The 26,855-nt window shown below is 45.5% G+C and overlaps 1 protein-coding gene across 4 annotated transcripts; it reads right to left on the reverse strand.

The window, feature by feature from the left end:
• Window positions 1-252: 252 nt before the first annotated feature.
• CLTA (clathrin light chain A) lies at window positions 253-21,841 on the reverse strand. 4 transcript variants are annotated; one of them, XM_054502535.1, is made up of 7 exons: window positions 21,452-21,818; window positions 14,810-14,847; window positions 13,192-13,309; window positions 8,107-8,218; window positions 2,980-3,033; window positions 1,651-1,686; window positions 253-705 (listed from the first exon to the last, which is right to left on the reverse strand). In XM_054502535.1, exons 1-7 carry the CDS (start codon window positions 21,666-21,668, stop codon window positions 534-536), a joined length of 747 nt encoding a protein of 248 aa, XP_054358510.1. In that variant the 5' UTR covers window positions 21,669-21,818; the 3' UTR covers window positions 253-533. The 4 variants fall into 4 exon arrangements, with proteins under 4 accessions (XP_054358510.1, XP_054358512.1, XP_054358511.1 ...); XM_054502537.2 differs by lacking the exon at window positions 2,980-3,033; XM_054502536.2 differs by lacking the exon at window positions 1,651-1,686.
• Window positions 21,842-26,855: the final 5,014 nt, after the last annotated feature.

Genomic DNA, 26,855 nt, shown 5'->3' on the forward strand with positions numbered 1-26,855 from the left:
TGGTGAGAGGATTCACAGCTGTGTCTTAGGTAGATAATGAGGGGGTTAACCTTCAGCCACTAAACTCCCTTCTCAAATGAAAATGTCCACAGGATCCCACTCTAGATCCCGGTGCTATCTTAGTTCAAGGCAGAGCTGTGTGCCCAGTGGCTGTGCCTCCTCAGCCCTAGAAATTCAAGGAAATTCCTCAACCCTTCCAACCTCACTCCAAACTACAACACATCTTGAGGTCAATAAAGAAGCTTCACATAATACAGTTTGAAACAGAAATTTATTCTCAGAATAATGCACAGAAGCACAGGTTGAGGCTACTGTTGGAAGGCTTCCCTCCCCTTCCTCTTCCTCCTCTCCCTCCACTCTGAATGCCAGGGACAACACAGTTGAAGGAAACATGCAATCACAAACAATGAACAACTCTAAAGACAAAAAGGTTTGGTCCAAAAGAACTCAACATAATTAATCCAATGACTGTGAAGAGCTTCACTGAGTAGGATTAAGATATTGCAGATGTAGTGTTTCCACAGGGTGGCTCTTCAGTGCACCAGCGGGGCCTGCTTGAGGGAGATGAGGACTGAGCGCATGCGGGAGACATCTTTGGCCTGCTTGCTAGACTTGGGGTTAAAGTCACACAGCCGGGCCACCCGTTCCCACTCAGTGCCTGGGGACGACTCATCAATGTCATTTACAAAGGCTTCTTCTGCTGCCCTGGAAGCAACAACAAAATATGTTGGTTTATGTAGAACCCCCTTTGAGCAACCTGGTGGCTGCCTTGCTGCACAAGCAACTGCCTATTTGTCCCTTTCTTAATGACATTCTGGCTTTCCCAAGATAACAGCCCCTGGCCCAGGTCAGACTCAGGTAGACACGTAGCTGGCTCTCCTAGGCACAGGGTGCCCAGACCACTGTGTAAAATGTTGGAATACAGGTGTTTGGTTCAGGGCTCACTATGTCTCTCTGTCTGGCTGTCTCTGCTCCTGTGGAGCATTAATAAAACAAGTCCTTAGCCAGCTACACACTGCTTTTACTAATAAGAACAAAGCAGCAGGCTGATCAAGAACTTGAGTAGTTTATGCTGGGCTGTACTGAATTTCAAGGAAATTTAGAGACTTCTAAAAAGCCCACAGATCATTGCACAATAGCGTCTAGATTTATTCCTAAGGCTGGAGAGAAACGGGGCAGATAAAAGGAATTCAAGACAAAGCTCCCATGCTAGCAGGCACTAGAGACTAAAGCCATTCTGGAAGGGGGTTTGTTAGGACATTCTCCAGTTCAGCCAAAAGTTTGCCATTTTCCCTCCAGCCAGGTGCCTTGGGGCCACTCAGGGCACACTGGCAGGAGAGCCAACGTGAGTTGCTTTTTGGCAGGATGCTGCTCCAACATTCTTTCACATCAAGGTCAGCCCACCCCCAGTTCGGAATTAACTGGTGGGAGCTACAGCCGGAAAGGACAGCGGTACGACACACTATATTCATCTACTCCAACAAGCATCACGGGCAAAGCAAAAGCAATGGAGATGACTGGTCTGTGGGGACGGAGGGGTGGCACTATCACAGGGATGGCCGTGGCAAACACCGCTGAAGCCCAGAGCCACTACAACACTGCGACTTCATGGCACACACAGTTAGGGGCAGTGAGAAAGGTTTACTTAACTGTTCTAGGCTGTAGCAAGGATGGTTTATGTTTGTGCTTAAAGGTGAAGAGAAGAAAAGAAACGAGAGAAACTTTAAGTCAGATATAGAAAATGAGAATGAGCTCAATGCAGATGGTCAGTAAGCTGGACATGCCCTTGCCACTCTATCTGTGCTTGGGGACGTGCAGCTGGCTTTGCTGGCCACCCAGCTGCCCAGCAAAACCAGACTCGACCTTTCCAGTCTCCATTTCTACTCCAGAGGGAATGTGCAGAAATCAAATCAAACACCACCTGTAAGTCCAGCATTTCACAAGTCTCACTGCAAATGCATCTGGGGGCCCAGGAAACCCAGTTCTGTCTTCTAAGGGGATGAACATCTCAAGGTCATAGGCCCTGAGAGGCTCTACAGACCTGAGCTCATCGCCCACCTTCCACAGGTTCCTCTCCTCTTCCATTCCACCCTTACTTCTCATGTAAAGCCAGCCCTAATTTTTAAGGAGGAGACAATGAGAACTGTTTCCAACTCTTCAGCAATACTGCTTTGATAAAAGAAATCCTTAAAAAAAAGAAAAAAAAAGAATAAGAAAAACACCTTCTCCAGAGAAGATGCAGGTCATCTTCTTTTGGGGGGGTCAGGGGGAGAAGCCCAAGTGGCCCGTATCAAGACACTTTGACTATCCTGATCTCAAAGCTGGGGGCTTCCCTGTGCTAGGAGACAGGACATCAGAAGCTGATCACTAAATAGCAATTTCTGACATGCAAGACCACAGAGAAACAATTATAGACACCCACTGGAGACAACCCCCTCTGCTCTGGACTCTTCTGCCTGAGGGAGAGGCAAATGACCCCACGTTGTTTCAATGAACCAAGTATGGAAAATGCTGCCCCACAGCTCTGACTTTGGCAATGCAAGGTGCTGCTGCTCACTGGCTCCTAACCTCCTGGGACTGCCACCTGCTCCCAGGTGGGGAAACCTCCTTCCCACCTGTGGCAGGCAGGCAACAGGGCATGGCAGCAGTGATGGCAGCAAGAGCAAGAGGGCAGAGTTCCCCCGAGCCTCAAACCCTTCCCAGATAAGATCGCAAATGACACATTTTGAAAATGAGTTAGCTTTCTTCCCTCCAAAACCCCAAATATGAGAAATAGCCATCAGAGGATGCAGGGAGTCACAAATCTGGAAGATTCATCAACGGATCATACTCCGCTTATCAATTCTTAGGCAGCCCCCAAAGTGCCAATTTGAAATAATTTAAAAAGCAAAGCAACTTGTGATATAAAAGGAGCATTAACTCTAAACAAAAGTAGAAAGAATCACAGATGTAGAAAAAGGAATTAGTTTTGCAACATACACATAACCAATCACGTCAGCGAAGGGTTGTTTGTAGAAAGCTTCATCTGCCACCCTAGACAGCAAGAGGTCCAAAAGGCAGGCAAGCAGGCAGGAAAAAAGAGAGAACATTGAGAAGCAGAAACATCTAAAATCCACAATTGAGGTACAACTGTGCTCTGAGGAGCTGCTCCCAAGGCTCCTTCCTAACCCCCGTGAGGCTTCCAGCGCTGGAGACTTCAGCAGGCCTGGTTTCCCGCTGGCCTTCCCACATGGGGACTGCTCCACGACAGAGCAAGCACTGCCAACTTCATCCCTTTGGCTCACCCCAGAAACACGGGCATTTATTAAGCACCCAATCACGGACTAAGCCCTTTCACATACATTATGTTGATTCAATCCTTAACTGTAACAACCTATGACCCTGACTGTTCTCACCCCCTGTACAGATGAGGTAATTGAGGCTTAGAGATGAACAACTTGCTCAGCTACACCACAGTGGCAGCATTCAGGACTCACAATCAAGGCAGCCTGGCCCTAAGTCCAGGGCTCTTTCTACTGTATAGTCATGCTTCTTCCCTGCTGGTATGTGCCCAGAAAGCCACGCCACCTTCCTGCCTGTCTCAGTAAATGTCACTGGGCAGGAATGCTGCCAGACACCAGATGCGCTAGGACCCAAAGCCAGTTTTATCTTGGATTATCTAACTACTGCTTCCCCACACTGTCTGGGTGGGATACACTTCCAGAATCCTGGGAACACATATGGTCATTTTAAAATCTCAACCTTACAGGAAAAAATGGCTGGAGGCGAGTGGTCTGGTGGGAAGAACACTGGACTAGGATCCTGGCCCTGGCTTCTGTTGTTCCTGAATATGGCTCTCTACTCAAGAAGTGGGTACAGTTTCTGAATATTTTTACACCAGACTCAACTGGCTTTGACAAGGTGCAGCCCAGAATCCAGAACTTCATCCCTTCTTAAGTCTCAACGTGGCAGGGCTCTCAGACGGGAAGGAGGGGGCAGACTGGGTGGAGAAATTTTCACAGCAGGGGCCAGGCTGGCTTTGATTCTGTTGCCCTGGACTGACTCCCTGGGCTCAGCCAGCCCACTCTTCTCCACTGTGGCTGGGCAAGGAACCTCCCTCACGGAGTCTCACCCTGTCCTTTGTCAAGTCGATTTGGGGTGGGCAAGGGGAAAGACATTTTTCAAGGATAATCATGCCTGGTCATTAAGCTAACCTCACATATTTATTTGAAGGCAAATTCTAGTAATTTTAAGTTAATTTTTAAGCTCACACACGCCCTTCCTTCTTTCCCATTTTGGTTTATACACAGGAGGTGTTTTGTGGAAATTTAAAGAAAGCAAAAAGAGCAGGCTGATTGTAACTTAAAGTGACTCAGCAGGAAAACAGAGTTGTTTGTGGGGAGAATGAGTGGGAGGAAAAGGCAAGGCAGGCTGGCTTATAAACCCATAACCCTTTTAGTTTACACAAAGGACTAAACCTGATCGATTTCAACTTGGGTTTCCCTCCACAAGAAGAGTAGAGGTTTCATGACTCCTGTCAAATCATCACTAAGATAACAAAGTTTGAATGTCAGGCTCTTGCTCCTTTGCAGCTAGTCCAAGACCAAACAGCTTCTCAGTGACAAGCACATCCCCTGTCAAGGTTGCAGGCCCAGAACAAACAGAAAATCAGACACACACACAGGTGGCCCTCCACTTATTTGTCCTTCACTTGAAAGTAGCAATCCTCAGCCAAGGCAGGAAGGGACTCAGGGAGGCTCAGGAGAGGGGAGAGAAGAGGAATGCCTGACCTAGGACAAGCTCTGGAGGAACAAATACAATGCAGAACTTCATTCCATAAACAGCCTCAAAGTGGGCACAGAAAAAAATGCCATCTCTGAGAACTGTGGGTTCCCCAAACCTTCTCAAGCCTTGAAAGAGCTGACAAGCACAAGTGCTACCTGTAATAGGGGAAATGTTCTGGGGTTGTTCTTGATGAGCAAACTCATCCAGCTGCAGGAGTCAGTCACTGCTCTGGCTGGCTGGCTATGAAAAGGAAATTCTTTTCCATGGCTGTCACTGAATAATTCACAGCTCTTGTACTCTGACATTGAGGCCTCAACTTGGAATAAAAGAAGGGAGATGCAGTCTGGGAACTGACAATAGAGTACAGATTGTGCGGGGCAGGAACCACGTCTACCCGCCGCACACCCACCCCCAGTGCAGTGCCAGGCGCGATGTGCTCCTAGTGCTTTGGTGACCCAGTGGTGAGGCAGCTGGAAGGCAGGAGGCCTGAGGATGCTCTCACAATTAACTGGATGCCCTTCCTGTCTCCGAGTTTCCTCTTTCAAACTTCTCATCTTTCTGCCTTATCTCTCGGGTCCCCTTAACATCCAGCTACTGCAGAAGTCACCCAGAGAGAATCATACTTGCTTGAAATGAGCTCCCCGTTTTCTTTTTTCTTTTTTTTTTTCAGACTGAGTCTCGCTCTGTCGCCTAGGCTGGAGTGTAGTGGCGCAATCTCAGCTCACTGCAACCTCTGCCTCCCGGGTTCTAGTGATTCTCCTGCCAGCCTCCCGAGTTGCTGGGATTACAGGCACACGCCACCATGCCCGGTTAATTTTCACATTTTTAGTACAGATGGGGTTTCACCATGTTGGGCAGGCTGGTCTCAAACTCCTAACCTCAAGTGATCTGCCCACCTCGGCCTCCCAACGTGCTGGAATTACAGGTGTGAGTCACGGTGTCTGGCCCCCATTTTCTTTTCTAAAAATATTCACTCTTTACCCATAGACAGATAACAAGGATGAATTACTTTATACATCTAAATGGGACCTATTCCTTTGAACTCTAAAGTTTAGAGTCAAACATGGATGGAGAGGGGGAGTAGTCAGCAATATAAAAATCTCCAGGGGAGGGTGTAGACCCTTGGAAGAAGTCCCCCAAAGTGACTCTCAAATGGCTCCCACCTCCAACCAGTGAAGAATCACTGGAATAAACTGTAAAAACCATCTCTTCTGTCCTAGAGCCCTGGTGACAATGGCTAGTGTGCCACTAGCTTTATGCTCTCAGAGTCAGCCCTGTGCTGCAAGGTTCCCACAAGGCAAATGACCTGCTTCCTAAGCAGCTCTATATTCTCAGTGAGCAGTGGGGAAGTCCCTTCTCTCTGGAACTTAAGAGGTTCATCTGTGAGACCAGCTTAACCAGCATCTACAGTTCCAAGTAAAGAAAGGTACCAAGGCCCAAATTCAATGCCTGGAGGGACTAAACTTTTAAGACTGAGCTCCTAAAACAAGTGTCATGGCCGGGCGTGGTGGCTCATGCCTGTAATCCCAGCACTTTGGGAGGCCAAGGAAGGCAGATCACGAGGTCAGGAGATCGAGACCATCCTGGCTAACACAGTGAAACCCCGTCTCTACTAAAAACAGAAAAAAATTAGCTGGGCATGGTGGTGGGCACCTGTAGTCCCAGCTACTCGGGAGGCTGAGGCAGGAGAATGGCGTGAATCCGGGAGGCGGAGCTTGCAGTGAGCTGAGATTGCGCAACCGCACTCCAGCCTGGGCGACAGGGCAAGACTCCATCTCAAAAGAAAAAAAAACAGGTGTCATTACTCCCTCTGAGAAGAACGGATTCTGTATACAGAGAGTATCCCTTTCTTGACAGTTTAGCAAAACTTCCTTGAAAAAAATTTCTGCAACAGAAAGGCTGTTACCAACATATTCGTTATCTAAGTTTGAAAATTTCTAAGTTCTTGAAGCATCACAGACCCAGAGCAGGGAGGGTCGGCACGGCTACAGTACTTCAAACTAAACTTAAGTGCTGGGGCCACAGGCTGGGGGAGTTCTCAGAGCTCGCAGGGTGCTTGCACACAGTCCCCACTCGGCTTTACCAATCTGAACTTCCACCTGGGAGAAAATCATCTTGAGGGAGCAGAGGACACAGGAGCCTGGACCTGTCAGCACCACCTACTGACCACAGGCTCAACAACAGCCCCACGTAGCTGATGGAAGCCATCACCACTGGCAACCCAGCCTGCACACCAGAGAGCAGTCCCACAGAACTCCACATGGAACCTGACAGGCACTCCTTGAGCACACCGCCCCCAGAGGAAAGTGACCAGGACACAGGCTCAAGCTGGAATCCAATGAGCTGAAGGGCTGCTAGCATACAAAAGAGAGTCCAACTGCTCTGTCATACTGGACCCACAATAGCACTGGCTGGCTGGCTAAGCTGTTAGCTCTCTCTCCTGCCACATCTCTGTCTAACAGAGCTGCCAGAGACAAGGACACTTAACCCAACCTGCTTCCTGCCTCTGCATACGAGAACCCAAGGCTCTACCCTGAAAATTAAAAATATCCCCAGGCTCGGTCTTGCCCGTTTATACACTGAAGTGAATGGATTGACTATTCAGTGAAAGTTGGGCTCTGAACCTGCCTGCCCTGAGGGAAGCAACACCACATATCCTCTCTTTGCTGCTTCCAAGAAGGGCTCTAAGTGTAGGGCATTAAAGCCCAGCTGCTGGTGAGTAGTGATATGAGAATGAAAGCATTTTTCTCCTCACAACTCCTTAACTATCAGTAACTAAATAAAATCTATTTCAAACAGAACATTTTTAAGAAGTCAATTCAAGACTTTTTAAGGCACAGATAAGTACCCACAGAACCCTCAATTCTAAAATAATTATGTTGGAACATCCTTGGCTGCCTAACTACAAAGCACATTTTCCTCCCAATGGACCCCTTCATGAAGTGGCTTTCAGAGGGCAGGGCTATATTTAGGAGACTCAACATGACCAAGTCTATAATCATATCCAAAGTAACTAGATCTGGGTGTATTCATGACACCCAGCTTTCATTTCAGGGTTCCATGAAAAGTAACTTTTCCCTTGGCTGAATCACACCATTACAGGTTATGCATATTAACCAAACTCTCAGAGAGCTAAAGTCACTACAATTGGGATGGCTAAACAATAGGGTGAATTATGCTCACAAGACCTGAGAGACTTGCAACCTGTTTCAAGCACTTTCTTTAAAAACTGAAGACATTTCACACTAAAGGAGGCAGAAGCCAAAAACCTAGACTGGATGCTGAGAATGGATTTGATTCATTTTTGGAAAACAAAGTGTGCTACAACCACCACGGACTGACCTGTTGTTTGCTTTTGTTTTCTGTAGCTGCTCGTCCTGTCTTGCATACCATTCTTCTAACTCCTTTATTGCCTTTTCTTTCCACTCTGCTTCTTGCTTCCGAGAATTGGCATCTTTGAAGGGAGAGAAGAGAAAGACAATACAATTGAGGCAAAATGCAAACTAAGTTCATCAGTTTATTTTTGGTCTTACTGAACTTATGGTGGGTGCAGGTCCATGTCTGTGTGCCTGTTGGGGGAGAAGAGTAGAGAGGGGAAGATAAACTTCTGTTTTCTCTGTTTGCACAACCAACTCTGATTTCAGTGCTTCTATTCCTGCCTGGTCTTTCCCACAGTTCTATTCCTGGTCTTATCCCAGTCCACTGACATCTTAGTGGGTCATTAGTTTTGTTTTGTCTTGTTTTGGGCAGAGAAAAAGAGAAGGGTGTATGTGGAAATACTGACTTCTATTATTAATAGGAAAAAAGCCTTCTGGGCACCAATTGGGGGAGAAACAATTATAGATGATTCTTTACCAATGCTGCCAATATTAGTTCACAGTAGGGTATTCATCTTAATCTTTTACCTCTTCTCCCAAACTAGTCCATATTCCAGGTTTGACAATGGTTTTGTGGAACACAAGGTGGCACTCTCATAACTAAATATGGTAGAAGCACTTCTGTGAAGCAGGGTGCTATTAGGACAATTACCAAAGGTAGAGATGATTCAGGAACCAGAGAATGATAGAACACAGAATATTAGCACTAGAGAGGACCACAAAGCATCTACTCCTACTTGGTCTGCAGTGTGTTTGTGGCAGAGCCAGGGCAGAGCTACAAAAGAAACTCCACTGGAGAGAAGTGCAGGGGGTAGAGGTATGGGATCATTGTTAACAGTTAACCTAAAGGTTCTAGAAATGAGAGCAAGAAAATGCATACCTAGCAGGTTTGCTAGATTGGATTCTCAAACATGAAACATGAAGTTTCTGAGGACTAAATATGGTTTTCTCTAAGACACTGAGCTGAAGAGACATACATCAGTAGATAGTGAGAGATAAAGAAATACATGCCGGCTGGTCGTGGTGGCTCACGCCTGTAATCCCAACACTTTGGGAGGCCGAGGCAGGTGGATCATCTGAGGTTAGGAGTTCGAGACCAGCCTGGCCAACATGGTGAAATCCCGTCTCTACTAAAAATACAAAAAATTAGCTGGATGTGGTGGTGCATGCCTATAATCCCAGCTACTGGGGAGGCTGAGGCAGGAGAATCGCTTGAATCTGGGAGGCAGAGGTTGCAGTGAGCTGAGATTGCACCACTGCACTCCAGCCTAGGCAACAAAGTGAGACTCTGTCTCAAAAAAGAAAAAAAAAAAAAAAAAAAGAAATATATGTCATAGCTACTGAGGCAGCTGACACTTGAAGTTAACCTGATACTTCACTTTAAACAAGTTCTTCTGGACATTCTGTCTGGCAGGTGTTTTATAGACATCTAACTCAATCTTTACAACAATCCCAAGAAGGTAAACTCTGATCCCATTTTCAGCAGTGAGAAAAACTAAAGCTCAGAAAGTTTGAGTGAACTTCCTAAAGGTTATAGTAAGCGACAGAGCCAAGATTCAAACTCAGATCTGGCTCTAAAGCTTATACTTTGCTTACCTCATTATGCTTCCTCCAAAGGGAGGGACACAAAAGGAGGTAAGCCTAGAAATAATCACAAAATGTGACCACCAGTGATCTGGACAGAGTTTTGAAAGTGCAGAGCAAGAGCCCAAACTGTAATTAGTGTCTTTGAGTAGATAGCAGTAGCAGTGTCAAGTAACTACTAGAAGGGATGAAAAATGAAGTATTCTTGGGCATTTTTAGGGCCTTTGCAAGAAAGGTTATAGTAACAACCTGCAAAAGACTGTGTGTAACTATAAGAAAAAGCCTAATAGCAGCTAGAAACTCCCCCAAGTTTCAGGTTAGAAAGAACGTTCATCTCGGTATCTAATTTGTTGGAAGGTGATCTGTCGTTCAGAAGAATCATTTTCTCAGATTTTTCACTGATGACTCTAAAGTATATACAGTAAACTTTTTTTTGTTTTGTTTGAGATAGGGTCTCGCTCTGTAGCCCAGGCTGTAGTGCAATAGTGCTATCACAGCTCACTGCAGCCTCAATCTCCCAGGCTCAAGTGATCCTCCCACCTCAATATCCTAAGTAGCTGGGACCACAGGCATGCACCACGACCCCCAGCTAATTTTTTTTTTAGTAGAGATAGGGTCTCACTATGGTGCCCAGGCTGGTCTTGAATTCCTGAGCTCAAGTGATCCTCCCACCTCAGCCTCCTAAAGTGCTGGGATTACAGACCTGAGCCACCCCACCCAGCCTCTACAGTAAATATCTAATATGTGTCTATCCATGGCATGAAGTACAGATGTGAAATGGAAGATTTAGCTATGCTGCAATGAGAAGCTGTGGGCTGGAAGTGCCATGTGACAATACCTAATTCAAAATGTAAGGCCCCCTTTTCAATCATGGTGAAATTACTTCCAAATAATTACCTGTTTGATTGGACAGTATTTTCTTTCAATGTATTTTGATGTTAACATTTACTATACATTAGGACTAAAATATAAAATTTATCTCTGAAAAATGAATTTAAATAAAAATGGTGACCTGCTGAACAGACTGTGGTTACTGCATAAAACAGCACATTTAAATTGGTCTTCTGGCTTTTGCAGCTTTAGTGCCACTGCAATACTAATTTAGAATTCTTCCCCTCAGAGGATGAAGAGGAAGAGTCCCCTTAGAGAGCAAAGCACATTCACAGTTGCCTTCCATTCTGGCCACCCTCGTTACTGGTCAGAGAAAAGAAAATTACTTGAGAATGTAGCCAGTAGCTAGGCTGAAAACCACTGGCACCAGTTCTCTATTTTTAGCATCGCGTGCTTTCTCACAGTTTTTGCAAGGAAAAAAGGTGAAATTGAAGGAACACCTTGTTCATGAACCAAGTGAATTCAATTCAGTTGGAATGCAAGGCCAAATGTTGTACTTCTCTCAAAAAAGCACTTTGAATTAAGAAAACAGCTCATAAGAGTATTCCCTAAGTACCCAATTTCATAATTGAAAAATTAAATCTTTCCAGACACCAAAGTAGACTCTCTCCATGGAGAAGAAAAACTGCTAGAGCTTGGTGAAACAGAAAAGATAAATTTGGGTTCTGTAACATGAAAAATACTACAGCAGTACTAAGACCAGCTAAATCTTGCCTCTAAGCATACTCAAGAGACACAAAGAACAAGCAAGGACCAAAGCTGTTAGGACCTGTCTTCATCTTCCTACAGCTCCACTGTCCAATATGGTAGCTACTAGCTACATGTGGCTACTTCAATGTAAATTTATTAAAATTAAAGAAAATTTAGAATTCAGTTTCTCAGTCACACTTGAAATGTGAAGCCACACTTCAAGTACTTAACAGTTACATGTGGTTAGTGGTTACCATACTACACAGCACAGATACAGAATATTTCCACCAAAGAAATTACTAATGAATGGCGCTATAAAGGTTCAAATATTAAGTGCGTTCTTTGTTCTGAAAGCCACCTAAATTGGACTAGAGCGATAAAAGGACTAGAGAGATCAATGATTTGGCACTAATTGGCTGTGTCATCTGGGTCATGTCCCTTCCTATTTCTGGGTGTCAGTTATCCCATCTGAAAAATAAGGACTCATGTTTTCACTAGTTCAACAGTTCCCAAGAGGGAATAATAGTGCTGACATTGTGGTTACATAGAATGTCATTATTTCTAGGAGGTGTACATTGAAATATTTAGACATGAAGTATATGATGTCTTTATCTTAAAGTAGGTAAGCCAAAATAATTTGTGTATGTGTGTATATGTCTAAAACATATCACTTATATAAAGATAACCCATTAATTACTGAATCTGGGGGTGCACATGTTTATTTTCCTCTTCTTTCAATTGTTCTGTAAAGTTGAGAAAAGATGAATCTTAAAGTCAGCTGATTAAAAAAAGAAAAAGAAAAAAGAAAAGGCCACAATGTGGATTATATCCTCACACTCTGCATACTTCTCCAATCCACCATGTACAGACACAAGTCTCCCCTGATCATGAACCAACAGGTGACACTCCATGTTACACATCTCTTTATCAAAGGCCAGGCTGTGTGGCTAGACGGCCATGCACATTAAATGTTTAGAAAGCAACGTGGCTGATGGGGATGGGTAGTGACTTTGAAGCAAGGCAGACTTCAGCTGAAATTGTGACTCTTACCATTCCTTAGTTGAGTATTCCAAATACTTATTCTACCTCTCCTCCACTTTTCTTACCTGTAAAATTGTAAAACTTACCTTACAGAGATATTAAGGTAGGAAAAACAAATTGTACATTTTTTCCTAACATACCTCATTTTCCTCGTGTTATCTTAAATTCATTCAGCCTTCAAATGAAAAATGGAGGCTGGGCGCGGTGGCTCACACCCGTAATCCCAGCATTTTAGGAGGCCAAGGTGGGTGGATCACAAGGTCAGGAGATTGAGACCAACCTGGCTAACACGGTGAAACCCTGTCTCTACTAAAAATACAAAAAAAAAAAAATTAGCGGGGCATGGTGGCAGGCGCCTGTAGACCCAGCTACTCAGGAGGCTGAGGCAGGAGAATGGTGTGAACCCGGGAGGCAGAGCTTGCAATGAGCCGAGATTGCGCCACTGCACTCCACCCTGGGTGACAGAGTGAGACTCCATCTCAATTAAAAAAAAGAAAAAAGAAAAATGGACTGTTAAAGTCCATGGACATGGGCAACTTGAATCCTTCAAGTTTATAAAGCACTCTATAAACACCACCTGAGGCTACTCTTGAGGTCAGGTGCAGCATCACTATGCTCTTCCTGTGAGAGGATCTTGGGGGTCTCCGGCTACCCTACTCCTCACACAATGGCCTGTGATTAGGCATCTCTATGCAGGTAGCCTTGTAACCTTCAGGCTGAGAAGATATCTTCCCAAAAACCAGACAATGACACTGGTTAATGTGAGCTAAAAAGGAATAAAAGTAGAGTCCAGGTCAACTACTCCAATGAAAACAGACACCAAAAGACAGAAGGGATTCCTTACCAAGGGCTTCCAAGCGTTCCATTTGTTCTTCTCTCCATTTACGGATACTTTCAGGCTCTGACTGCAATCGATCCACTTGTGAAATAGCCGCGTAACTGTCTGTTGGACCATTACTTTCCTTAACACAAAACACAATTGTGCTATATTAATACCAAAAATTCCTTCCTAAAATGCACTTCACCTGAGTTAGAAGTGCTTTTTTTTTTTTTTTGAGACAGAGTTTTCACTCTTGTCGCCCAGGCTGGAGTGCAGTGGCACGATCTTGGCTCACTGCAACCTCCACCTCCCAGGTTCAAGCAACTTTCCTGCCTCAGCCTCCCGAGTAGCTGAGATTACAGGTGCCTGCCACCACACCCAGCTAATTTTTGTATTTTTAGTAGAGACGGGGTTTCACCATGTCGGTCAGGCTGGTCTCAAACTCCTAACCTCAGGTTATCCACCCACCTTGGCCTCCCAAAGTGCTGGGATTACAGGCGTGAGCCACCGCACCCGGCCAAAGCCACCACAACCTCGGCTCACTGCAGAACCCGTTTCTAACAACAATGGTGGCTTTTGTAAAATGTTAAAGGATTACCTTAAAAGCAACAACACAGGCCGGGCACGGTGACTCACGCCTGTAATTCCAGCACTTTGGGAGGCTGGGGTGGGTGGATCATTTGAGGTCAGGAGTTCGAGACCAGCCTGGCCAACACAGTGAAACCCGTCTCTGCTAAAAATACAAAAATTAACCAGGCGGTAGTGGCATGTGCCTGTAATCCCAGCTACTGGGGAGGCTGAGGCAGGAGGAGAATTTGCTTGAACCCGGGGAGTAGAGGTTGCAGTGGGCCAAGATTGCACCACTGCACTCCAGTCTGGGTGACAGAGTAAGACCCTGTCCCGTCCCCCCTTCCCCCCCACAAAAAAAAAAGGCAACCACATAGGCCAGGCACGGTGGCTCACGCCTATAATTCCAACACTTTGGGAGGCCAAGGCAGGCGGGTCACTTGAGCCCAGGAGTTCAAGAGCTGCCTGGCCAACATGGCGAAACCCCATCTCTACTAAAAATACAAAAAATTAGCCGGGCGTAGTGGCATGCGCCTGTAATTCCAGCTACTCAGGAGGCTGAGGCGGATGAATCACTTGAACCCAGGAGGTGGAGGTTGCAATGAGATAAGATCGTGCCACTGCACTCCAGCCTGGGCGACAATGAGACTGTCTCAAAAAAAAAAAGACTCAAATAAATGTTAATCTTTACAAAATTATTCCATATGCCACTCACTGAACTAAGCAATATTAATATTACCAGGTTAACCTAATCAGACTATAAACAAAGATGGAAGGAGAATTATTTAAAGTATTAGTACTAACTTACTGCACTTAACACAGTGTCATTTGAATGGTGATTTCTTTAGAATAAAAGTGATAACACTAGGGGCAGGTAAATAACATTTTTAAACAGTTCTCTTTTTATCAATGCTACCTCTCTTTAAATCTTTCCACTTTGGTAGATAACACACCAGCCAGCAATACATTCAGGAAAGTCAAAGGACTGGGGTTTCTTTCTAGGTCAGTCAATTAAAATCACAGGAAAGGAAGATTCTCAATCACTATCAATGAACAGAATCAGAGTACTCTGTACCTGGTAGTATTCACCATTCATTACTCCATCAACAGCATCTGCAAGACATAAGATTTTGGTCTATCAATAAAGACTGGTCAAACACTGGGCCAAAGGGTTGTACAGTAGAATACAGCATTATATGCTGTATGAACCTTGAGCTACCAAATGCTATCCCTGTGGTAGGTGCTATATACAACAAATAAAACCAACATGTGCTTATATACAAATTTCACCAAAATGTGGACACATCTGTCCTTAAGCTCCCAAGTCCAAAAGCTTTTGATTTTATTTTCTGTTTTCTATTTTACAGTGGTAACAAATGGAAGACTAGCAGAAAAAGAACAGTGTTTCTCTATGAAAGTTCTGCAAGAGGGGGAAAAAAAAAGCGTGGCCTGGAATCACCCATAGTGAGCAGAGACCTGCAGCTTCATCTTTGAGACAGTCTTGCTCTGTCACCCAGGCTGGAGCAAAGTGGCCCAATCATGGCTTACTGTAGCCTCGACCTTTTGGGCTCAAGCGATCCTCCCACCTCAGTCCCCACAGGAGCTGGGATTACAGGCATGCACCACTACGCCTGGACAATTTTTCTATTTTTTTTGTAGGGAGGGGGTTTTGCCATGCTGCCCAGGTTGCTATTGATTTCCTGGACTCAAGCTATCCACCCGCCTCGGTCTCCCAAAGTGTTGGATTACAAGCATGAGCCACCATGCCTGGCCTCTCATATTTTTCTTAATTTTCCTAGTTGATTTTACTCCTATATGTCAGTACAAAAACGAGTTTCTTATAGTTTGTCAGTGGCCTTTTACCACTTTAAGCCATGTGCCACCTACCTATATAGTTTTTTAAGCATTCTATAAAGTTTTGGAAATATGAAGCTTATCAAACTAGTGAAAGTATGGGGGAAGCATATTCAATTTCACCTCTGTAATAAATTCCTTGGTGTAGAATTGCTGGGTTACAGCTGGGCACAGTGGCTCATGCCTGTAATCCCAGCACTTTGGGAGGCCAAGGTGGGAGGATCACTCGAGGTCAGGAGTTCGAGACCTGCCTGGCCAACATGGTGAAACCCACCTCCGTATATTAAAAATACAAAAATTAGCCAGGGTGGTGGCATGAGCCTGTAATCCCAGCTACTCAGGAGGCTGAAAGAGAACTGCTTGAACTCGGGAGGTAGAGGTTGTAGTGAGCCAAGATTGCGCCACTGCACTCCAGCCTGGGCGACAGAGCGAGACTCCATCTCAAAAAATAAAAAAAATTAAAAAATGAAGGAAAAAAAAGGAATTGCTGGATCACAGGATGTGTATTTTATTTTTTTTTGAGACAGAGTCTTGCTCTGTTGCCCAGGCTAGAGTACAGTGGTGCAATCTTGGCTCACTGCAACCTCCGCCTCCTGGGTTGTTCAAGTGATTCTCTTGCCTCAGCCTCTGGAGTAGCTGGGACTACAGGTGTGAGCTATCACACCCACCTAATTTTTTTTGTAGTTTTAGTAGAGACGGGGGTTTCACCACGTTGGCCAGGATGGTCTCGAACTCCTGATCTCAAGACGATCCACCCACCTCAGCGTCCCAAAGTGCTGGGATTACAGGCATGAGCCACCGCGCCCAGCCAGGATATGTATTTTTTTATTTTATTTTTTTGAGACGGAGTCTCACGCTGTTGCCCAGGCTAGAGTGCACTGGCGCAATCTCAGCTCGCTGCAACCTCCGCCTCCCAGGTTCAAGTGATTCTCCTGCCTTAGCCTCCCGAATAGCTGGGATTACAGGCACGTGCCACCATGCCTGGCTAATTTTTGTATTTTTTAGTAGAGACGAGGTTTCACTATGTTGGTCAGGCTAGTCTCGAACTCCTGACCTCAGGTGATCTGCCCACTTCTGCCTCCGAAAGTGCTGGGATTTCAGGCGTGAGCCACCGCACCTGGCCCAGGGTATGTATTTTAAAGACTTCTAAAACTCTACCCACTTGTTCCTATTAGTCTACCAGTTTATATTACTACTAGCAGCACAAGTGCCCCATTTCTTAGACCTTCCCTGATACTAGGGACTGTGCTTGATCATGTTTTAAAATTTTTGCTAATTTGATAATGGAAAAAAAAAAAAAAACAAACCTCATGGTGGCTTTGTTGTGCCAATCTTATTTCCAGTGAGGTAATCACATACCCGACATCTGATTCAGAAAACTGAATTTTCTGAGTTTGCCTATTTTCCTGCTATTTTTTGATCTCTAAGTATTTGCTCTCTAATAGTCAAATATTTTCCCTAGTTTCTCTTTTGATTTGGTTTATGGTATTTAACACTTGGAACAACTTAATTTGTGTATGTAGACATGATCGACTTTTTCTTTATGATTTCTGTATCTGCTTTTATGCTGAAGGCCTTTCCTACTATGAGATAGACAAATATTCACTTTTCTTCTTTTACTTTTTAAATGTCTCTCTTTAATCCACCTGGAATTTATTTTTGTGTAAGACAGAAGAGTGAGATAGTTTTAAATCCTAGATCCTACAATTGCTAGTCTGGCCAGGCCTACATTATGGTTAATATAGTACAGTTGACATATCAACTATCCACTAATATAGTCCAGCTCTGGGCTGGAATATAAGAGACTTTGATCACTACTCCATATACAAAACAAGAAGCAATCCTCATCCCACATCTCCTTAAAAATCACATGCTGTCTGAAGGCTCCTCCAGACCCACTGGCATCTGCTTTCCTCTTTATTAGTTACTGTATTACTGCACTAACATTCTTACAAGAATCAACTGGCTCAAGCCAAGGGATCGTCTGTTGCTGTGGAAACATGCAGAAAGGACATGCAGGGCCTTGACTTACTACGACAACTAAACTAAGCAACATGATGCTTCAGAAGGAAACTTTCTAGGGCTTTTCAGGAACTCCAGACAGAAAAAGGGCCAAAGTTTTCTAAAGTGAAAAACTGTCCCAAATCCACTTTCAACTTTCCACATTCCAGAAACATTTGAAGTCAAGCAGACCTACGTTTGAAGCTGCACTTGAGCCATTTATTACCTTGCTACCTTAGGGACACTGCTCAACTTCCACACTGATCTATTCTCATCTGAAATATGAAACTACCACTTAACCTGTGGAGCTACTGCTGGGATCTGAAAGTGTACCTGGTATACAGCAAATGTGCAGTATAATTAACTATCACGCATGAGATTTCCCTAAACTTCCCTCCACCACTGCTATCAATAGAATTACTTCTCCAGAAAGCTTCCCTTTAATTCACCCATGTCTCTTTCTTCTCCTACAAGAAATAACTTGTCACCGGGTGTGGTGGCTCATGCCTGTAATTCCAGCACTTTGGGAGGCCAAGGCGGGTGGATCACCTAAGGTCAGGAGTTTAAGACCAGTCTGGCCAACATGGTGAAACCCCATCTCTACTAAAAATACAAAAAGTTAGCTGGGCATGGTGGTGGGCACCTGTAATCCCAGCTACTTGGGAGGCTGAGGCAGGAGAGTCTCTTGAACCCAAGAGGCGGAGGTTGCAGTGAGCTGAGATCGTGCCATCGCACTCCAGCCTGGGCAACAAGAGCAAAACTCCATCTCCAAAAAAAAGGAAGAAATAACTTGTCAAAAGCATAATAAATAGGCTGGGCACAGTGGCTCACGCCTGTAATCCTAAAAACTTTGGGAGGCCGAGGGAGGCAGATCACTTGATGTCAGGAGTTCGACACCAGCCGGGCCAACAGGGTGAAACCCCGTCTCTAGGAAAAATACAAAAATCAGCTGAACATGGTAGCACACGCCTGTAGTCCCAGCTACTCGGGAGGCTGAGGCAGGAGAACTGCTTGAACCCAGGAGGCGGAGGTTGCAGTGAACCGAGATCGCACCACTGCACTCCAGCCTGGGCGACAGAGCGACTGTCTCAAAAACAACAAAACACCATAATAGTGCCCTACTGCTGTACTCTCTGTGGCTTGTCTCTCCTGTTCTCTTCCCCAACTCAGCCCTCATGATTGAGAGCTTTTCAACAGCTGCACTTGTGCTGCCTCCTTCATGGCCACCTGTTCTTCCTCGATATCCCCCACAGCTGGTCACCTCAATATCACTTCACCCAGCTGGTTTCTTCCTGCCTCTAAACCTACGTCTCTTTTCTGGATCTCTTAACAACCAAAGGAGTCATCCAAGGCTCAGCCCTAACCCCTCTGGTTTTTGCCTGTGCCCATCCTCCATAGGCGCTTTCCGCCAAGGCTGGGGCCAGTTTATTTTCCTCTCATCAATCTGTCATAGCTGACTGCCTATATATCTCTGTATAACACATCAGAAAGAGAGCTCCCGCCTAAAACCTCTCAATTTACTCAGCACACTTCAAAGCCTAAAGGCCTTGTAACTCCTTTCTCCCACTAATAGTAGCTGGAATTCACTAGATACTTTTATATATAACTGTAAGCACTTTATAGACACGCTTTAATGTAATCCTAAAGATGCCACATAGCATTATAAATTATATTATGCAACTTTTACAAAGGAGAAAACTGAGGCCGGGCAGTGGTGGTAGTTATATACATTGTCTGAGATCACAAAGCTAAACTCACACACTCAAGCAGTTTAGGATAGCATAGAATCTTAACCGCTAGAGCATATCTTAAAAAAAAGAAAGAAGGAAAAAGAAAACTAAGAGAGAAAAAGTGTCCAATCAGTTCTCTAAACCCCAAAGGAAATGCTGACCACTGCATATTACCAACCTCAATTACACTGTCAGGAATCTGGCTTTAAGTCACCAAATGCTTAGTTCACTAAGAAAGTCCTTCCTAGGAACTAAGTCAGCAACCATCTCTTTCCTTCCCTTTGCTGAAGGCTTGATGCACAAAGGACCGAGTATCCAACTCTATTCTCTCCCTTTTACCTTCCCTAACTGCCCGTCACCAAGATCTGTCAGTTCTACATAGGACCCTTGGATCTGACATTTTTGCCCATTTCTTTGTCAAACATGAGCATCTACTACATGTCAGACACACGGCTAGGCAGTGGAGATAAAACAGTAAGGGTAACACTGTCCTTGAATCAGGACAATCTTCCAACTACAGATCTTGGGTTCTGCTTCTCCCAAATCTGTTACACCTGGGACAGCCACAGCTGCCTGTCTCTTATCGCACCACACCCCTGCTAAAACAACTAAACACTGCAACAGAATGTGGTATATTCTAAGAGTGGGTAGACTTGGGGCTCAGCTACTAACTCGTGCTTTTTTAAGCAAGTCATTTCTCTCTAGGATTGCTTCTCTTCTATTAAATGAGGAAGGTAAACTAAGGATCTAAGAAGTCAATTTTAAAATTCTCAGACAAATGTTAGAGACCATCCAATGAAAATATCTCCTAATCACTTAAGGCCAACTTCATCTCGCAATCACAGCCCAGTTCAGTCCAACCTACCCGCTATAAAGTTGCATATTCGGGCATGTTACATGTTCCCACTAAGTTCTTATTGGGGGACTGATTTGCTTAGGAAGCAACATGGTGCAGTCAAAAATTCAGAGGCTGCAAACTAGCAGCACACCCACCAACCCATCCATCAAAAGGTTCCGCCTGGTTGGCACAGTAACTTGAGATTGCTGGGTCTGAATGCCTTTACACAGAGCACCACTATAGTGCATCAAAGCCTCAGTCTCCAACACTTCTACTGTCTCATGTCAAGCCAGCTTCTCTCGTATATGTTACCTACCTGGCCCCTTAAGGTTTGAATTTAGGGTAGACACTACTCCTATATGCCCCAGTAGTGCCCTATTCTCCCTTAGTTGGAATTTTTTAAGTGAATGAAAAGCCGCATTTCATTTCTTCTAGCTAAATTTCCTACTTCTTTGTATTATTAAACAGGTCTTTTCCACTCATGATCCTAAGCATCACACACAGGTAAGGCATCCAAAGGTCAAACTGCCATCCTACCTACCCCATTTTTACTTGAGTTTGGCTGAGAACATTCTCTATTCACCTCTTCATCCCTCCCTGATTGGTTTAGGCTAACCTTGGGTTCTGCTTAGGCAATATTGCCTACCAAAGCTGTTCCCAGAGGGAGAGCTCCAGAAGTCCTAGCTGTAAATCAATCGCTCAACGATAGCAAACTCCTACCCCGCTTGGCAGTTCTTTCTCCAGACCTAGGTCATCTTTCGAGTTCCCTACTCACTCCTTCCTTCCTCGTAATCCAACACTCTGTACACCTTAAGTGCTTAAATGCTGAACTGCATTGCTACTTTTGTTTGTATCTCTCAAAAACGATACTTCCATTCTTATTTTTTTCTGCCCTCCTTTTCTAATAACTGGAGTTCTGTGCTCGGCTCAGACTTGCTTATAAGTCTGGAAAAACTGCGCCAATGCGGTTGCTTCAGAGACCGGACTAAAGGCACAGCAAATGCTTAATGAAAAGTTGCTGAATTGAACGGGCTTCTTCCGGCTCCGGAGCCTGCCGCCCTACACTTGCTTTCTCGCTCCGCCCGCGCCCAGAAGCACTCAAACACGCTGAGAACCGAGCAGGCTTCTCGAGCCTAGGTTTCTGAATGACTGGGCCAGGGTCTCGTTTCCTCTTTGCACTGCTCCCTAACCTCCTAATTCAGCAAGGAGCACGAGTCACACACAAGCTCTCGAACCCACTGTGGACCGAGTTTCCAGACAAGTCCTCTCGCCCCAAACGCGCCCGCACTCTCACCCGGACCCCCCGGCGGCTCGCCGTGCGGCTGGGGCCCGGGGGCGCCGCCGTCCAGGATGGCGAAGGCCTCGTCGTTCTCGATGCCCGCAATCTCGCTCTCTTGCTGCGCCAAGAAGGCCGCGGCCGGGTCTTCTTCGCCGGCGCCGGCCACTCCGTTCCCCAGCGCGGGACCGCCAGGGGCGCCGGCAGGGGCGCCGAACGGATCCAGCTCAGCCATGGCGGGCAATTCAACGGCACGGACACCAACGGTGAGAGAAAAACCGATCGACCCACCGACACCACGCCCGGCAGCCACCGCTGTGGTGCCGACCGGGAGAGGAGAACAAGCGCGAGGAGAGAGACGGGTAAAGCGGAAGCCCTACCCGTGTATCCGGTCGGTCTAGGCGATGTTGGAGAGCCCAAAAGGGAGCAGCCAATCAGAGGACAGCAATGGTTCAGGAGCTACCCAATCAGCAAGTGGAGGGGCGGGCCCCCTAAAACAACTCGTGACTGGGGTAGCGCGGGAGGTGAAGGAGGTGAGCTGCGCGGGCCCCGGGAGGCGGAAGTGCTGCCTGGCAGGGAGCGTCCTACCCACACGGTCTGCTGGAGCTGGACTGACCAGGGACGGCCACCCCTGAGGGGACTCTAGTGCTGCACTGGGAGGTGAGGTGAAGTTAGGGCGGCGACGATTGGCCGATTACTGAAGAGGCATGCCACTTAGGCTTTCTGAACCTGTTTCCTCACTCGTAAAATGGAAACAAGAATCCTGGTCTTGCCACCACCCCCCCCGGGATTATTAGAAGATTGAATCCTAAAAAAAAAAAAAAGAATAAGAAGAAGATTGAATCCTTTTATGGATTTGCCCTGGCTTTATAAATTTAAAATATTTAATTCTTTCAGCCAGCCTGGATTATTTGCTCCCTTAGAGCCCATAGATTTACTGTAATTGATTCAGTCCACTCCGATTTTTCTCGCCCATAAGTATTTTTATTTAAAAATGAATATATCTTCTTCAGCGAAGCACTTTTGCAGCCATTACGTCTTTTCAGAGCTAGACAGAAGTTACTAAACCTGGAAAATTCCTTAAGGATCACTTGCTTCAAAGGGAGACACGGTGGCCCTGCTGTTCAAGGGGCGTCAGTGACCCAGAGAGTCAGTGACCAAGAGGAAACGCCTGTCTCCTGGGGACTTCCAAGATACTAGCTACAGTCTCTTATATTTACACCTTTCCTCCCTAAGGACAGCAGGAAAAAGAAAGTTCCGTGTTTCTTTTTAAATCAGGGAGATGTTGATAGCTACATGGCTCATTTTGTCTACATCACAGAAATAACAGTGGTTCCAGTTAATCATGCTCATGTTGAGGGGGAGTGCTTATGCAGGGGCCACCAGAAGACCCCTCTCCTTCACCACCACCACCACCACCCTAAGAAATGAAAAGCCAAAAAAAGAAACCAAAGAGCCAGAGGTCAACAAGAAGCTTCCAGAGGTAGTCAGCAGGGGACAAGAAAGTGTTTTTATAAAAAACACACATATCTTTGATGACAAAAAAAAAAAGGGGGATAGTTATGAAGGAAAAATGAAGCAAGTAAAAATTATTTAAAGCATATATTTACTTAAAGCATAATTTTAAAGTCATTTAAAGTATGAACTGTAGGAAAGTGTTGAAGAAAAACATTTAAGAAAGTTAAAATGTTAGGGTCTGCAATTGATTCTGTTTCCCTTTGTCTGTTGTTTTATGCTCATCCCTGACATATATTGGCAACAGTGCATGAAGTATTTTCACATTAGCCTTGACATAGTCTCATGAGGAAAAGAGGGGCAGGGACTACTATGAGAGAGCCCAAGGAAGACAACTTTTAGTTGCTCACAACAGTAGTAGCTCCGGAACAGACAGCATTCTTTCTGGGGAAATGCATGACTTTGGGAACTCTCCTGTGATTCCCTTGCTAGAGGAGGCATTACATATTATGCAAAAGCAACAAACATGTATACACTCAAAATTGGAGGAATAGCTGATGTGTTTACGGATGATTTCACAGAGGTGGCTTGGAGCTCAGTTTTGAAATATGGAGGAACATTTAGAAGAGTCAATAATGAGGGTCTAATGTTAGTGTCACGTAAAAGTTCAAAGGTGGGAAAATGGCATGTTTTGGGGACAGTGAGTAAATTAGTTGGAGTCTGAAGAGCTCAGCAAAATGAATAATTGAAGGAAAATGTGGGGACAGATTCCGGAGCCCTGAAAGCAGTCCATGTTAAGGAGTCTTAATGGCAATAAGGAACCGTAGAAGGTTTCAGATAAAGGAATGTTTTGATCAACTGCTGCTTAGGAGGTTAATCAGGTCCCTGGGTGCAGGATGGATGGGGCAGAGATGTCAGGAGTGACATGATGAAGGTCTGGGCAGGGCAGAGGTATGGAGCTGAGTGGGGAGCGTTGATGGGAAAGACGGTCCCAATAGGGAAGTGACTAACTTGGTGACCGACCAGAGGTAGGGGCTGGGAAAAAGGCAAGGGGAAAGGATGGAGTCATAAATCATGAATCTGTGAAATTGCCAGAACCATTAGTTTGAGGGCTTTGGGGGAGCTCAGGTGATTGCTGGGAGACAGAAGATTTAGAAGATGTCCAGGAACTAGAAGTGTGTAGCCTGCCATGATCCCTGGTGGACTGAACAAAGGGGGGTGGGCAATGGGAATGAAAGACAAGAGACAAAAGAGTATATTTGGAAGAAGGGGTCAGGGGGCATTTTGCCTCTAGTGGACAAGGGCCCTGAGTTTTACACAGCCCTCCGTATTTATTAGGCAAAAGAGAGAGAGAAAGGGGGGGTGATTGTCGGGTAATTGTTAGTGGAGGTTTGATTTACAGCAGGCTTGCGAGACTGCATCCTTTGAACAATAGGCGCTAGATTTCTTAGATAACATCAAGGAGCCCTGCACCAAAGAGTGATGTCCATCAGCAAACATTTTGGTGGCAGGTGCAGTGTGTTTGCTCACATCCTACATTCATGATAAACAGTTTGCTGTTTGATCATATAGCCTCCAGTGGAATGCTGAGTTGGTCACGATCCCTTTGGCCTTTTCGGCTCCCAACGGAAGTGTGTATAGGAGAGAGTGGGACCACAGATGGAGACTAGAGAGGGAAGGACTGAAGCCTAAATCTTGGAGGATGGCTATATGTGAAGGAGGTAGAGGGGTGAGTCAGAGAGATTGGAGGGAATTCAGTTAGAGCTGGGTGATGGAAGTCAAGGAGAGTTTGCAGAAGGAAGGAGTGACTAGCAGAAAGGTGAAGAATGAGAGCTGAGCAGATGCTCTTGGCCATCAAGTTCCCTGGTCACCTTGGTGAGAGAGATGTCAGTGAATGCCAGGAGTGGAAATCAGTTTGCACTAGGTTGAGGGGTGGAAGCATAGTGGACATCTGTTGGTTCTGCCTGCCTACATCCAATTCCCTTTGTTCTGATACCAGCACTCCAATATTCCTTTGGGGAACCGTTCTTCCTCATTTTCAGTTTTGTGGTTTGGATTGAGCGGACCACCCCCATGTGGCCCAGGCCTGGCCAATTAGAACATCCCATTCCCTGCCCAAATGATTGGGAATGGACAAGTGAGTCAAACCAGGCTCATGAGACTCAATTCCAGGACTGTTACTAGAATCTTAGGGAAAGAGCTAACTCTTTCTGCTGGAGCTGACAAGCAGGCAAAGTGTAAGCTTAGAGCTTCTTGTGGTCTTCTTGTCATCAAGAGGAGAGATTGAGAATGAGAATGAGGTTAACATGGAGGAATGCAGAGAGTGAGAAAGACAACTTCCTGTTGGTATCATTGAGGACCTGGATTCAGCCATGCTTGAAGTGAAAGATCTACTTCTGTACTTTTCGGCTCTGTGAACAAATAAATTCTATTTTTTTTCCCCTTAAGACAATTTTGAGTTGTGTTTCTGTCATAAAGAATTCTGCCTAATCCAGGCCAGGCACAGTGGCTCACGCCTATAATCCCAGCACTTTGGGAGGCCAAGGTGGGTGGACCATTTGAGGTCAGGAGTTCGAGACCAGCTTGGACAACATTGTGAGACCCCATCTCCACTAAAAATACAAAAATTAGCCAGGCATGGTAGCGTGCACCTGTAATTCCAGCTACTCAGGAGGCTGAGGTAGGAGAATCGCTTGAACCCAGGAGGCGGAGGTTGCAGTGAGCCGAGATCACGCTGCTGCACTCCAGCCTGGGCAACAGTGTGAGACTCTGTCTCAAAAAAAAAAAAAAAAAAAAATAGAATTTTGCCTAATATAGAATGAGAAGTGAGGGCAAATTTAAATGTAGAAGACATTAGAAAACTTTGTGGCTGGGCGCCCTGGCTCACGCCTGTAATCCCAACACTTTGGGAGGCCGAGGAGGGTGGATCATCTGAGGTCAGGGGTTCGAGACCAGCCTGACCAACATAAAGAAACCCTGTCTCTACTAAAAATACAAAATTAGCTGGGCATGGTGGCACATGCCTGTAATCTCAGCTTACTTGGGAGGCTGAGGCAGGAGAATCACTTGAACCCAGGAGGTGGAGGTTGCGGTGAGCCGAGATCACGCCATTGCACTCCAGTCTGGGCAACAAGAGTGAAACTCCGTCTCAAAAAAAAAAAAAAGAAAAGAAAAGTTTGCAATGAGGGCCGGGCACGGTGGCTCATGCTTATAATCCCAGCACTTTGGGAGGCTGAGGCGGGCAGATCACTTGAGGCCAGGAGTTTAAGATCAGCCTGGCCAACATGGCAAAAACCCACTTCTACTAAAAATATAAAAATTAGCCAGACATGGTGGCATGTGCCTGTAGTCCCAGCTATTGGAGAGGCTGAGGCATGAGAATTGCTTGAACCTGGGAGGTGGAGGTTGCAGTGAGCTGAGATCATCCCACTGCACTCCTGCCTGGGTACAGAGTGAGACTCCATCTCAAAAAAAAAAAAAAAAAAAGGAAAGGGGAAAGGAGGAAAGGAGGGAGAGCTGTGGCTAGAGAGGGCTCTAAGATTGGGATGATGTTTAGGTAGGAGAGACCTGAATGCTTGAATACATTTGTATGCCGAAGATAGAGGTTGAAGTTATAGAAGAAGGAGAGGTGGTGGAAAGGATGGGCTAAGGAGGCAGGATTCTAGAGGCAGAGACAAGGCTGAGGACAACTCTGAGGGACTCAATTGCTCCAGTAAAGTAAGAACCAGTAGAAAAGAGAGGAGAGGTTTAGAACCACCAAGGGGAAACTCAATAGATGATGGCCAAGAAAGACCTAGAAGGACTGTATTGTTCTAGTCAGGGTTCTCCAGAGAAACAGAATCAATAGAAGATGCATAATATGTATACATGTATATATATTCATATGCTGGGGAACAAAATATCATGGATTGGGTGGCTTAAACAGCAGAAATTAATTTTCTCACTGTACTAGAGGTTAGAAGTTCAA

Source organism: Pongo pygmaeus, chromosome 13 (assembly GCF_028885625.2).
Source record: "Pongo pygmaeus isolate AG05252 chromosome 13, NHGRI_mPonPyg2-v2.0_pri, whole genome shotgun sequence".
Lineage (NCBI taxonomy): Eukaryota > Metazoa > Chordata > Mammalia > Primates > Hominidae > Pongo > Pongo pygmaeus.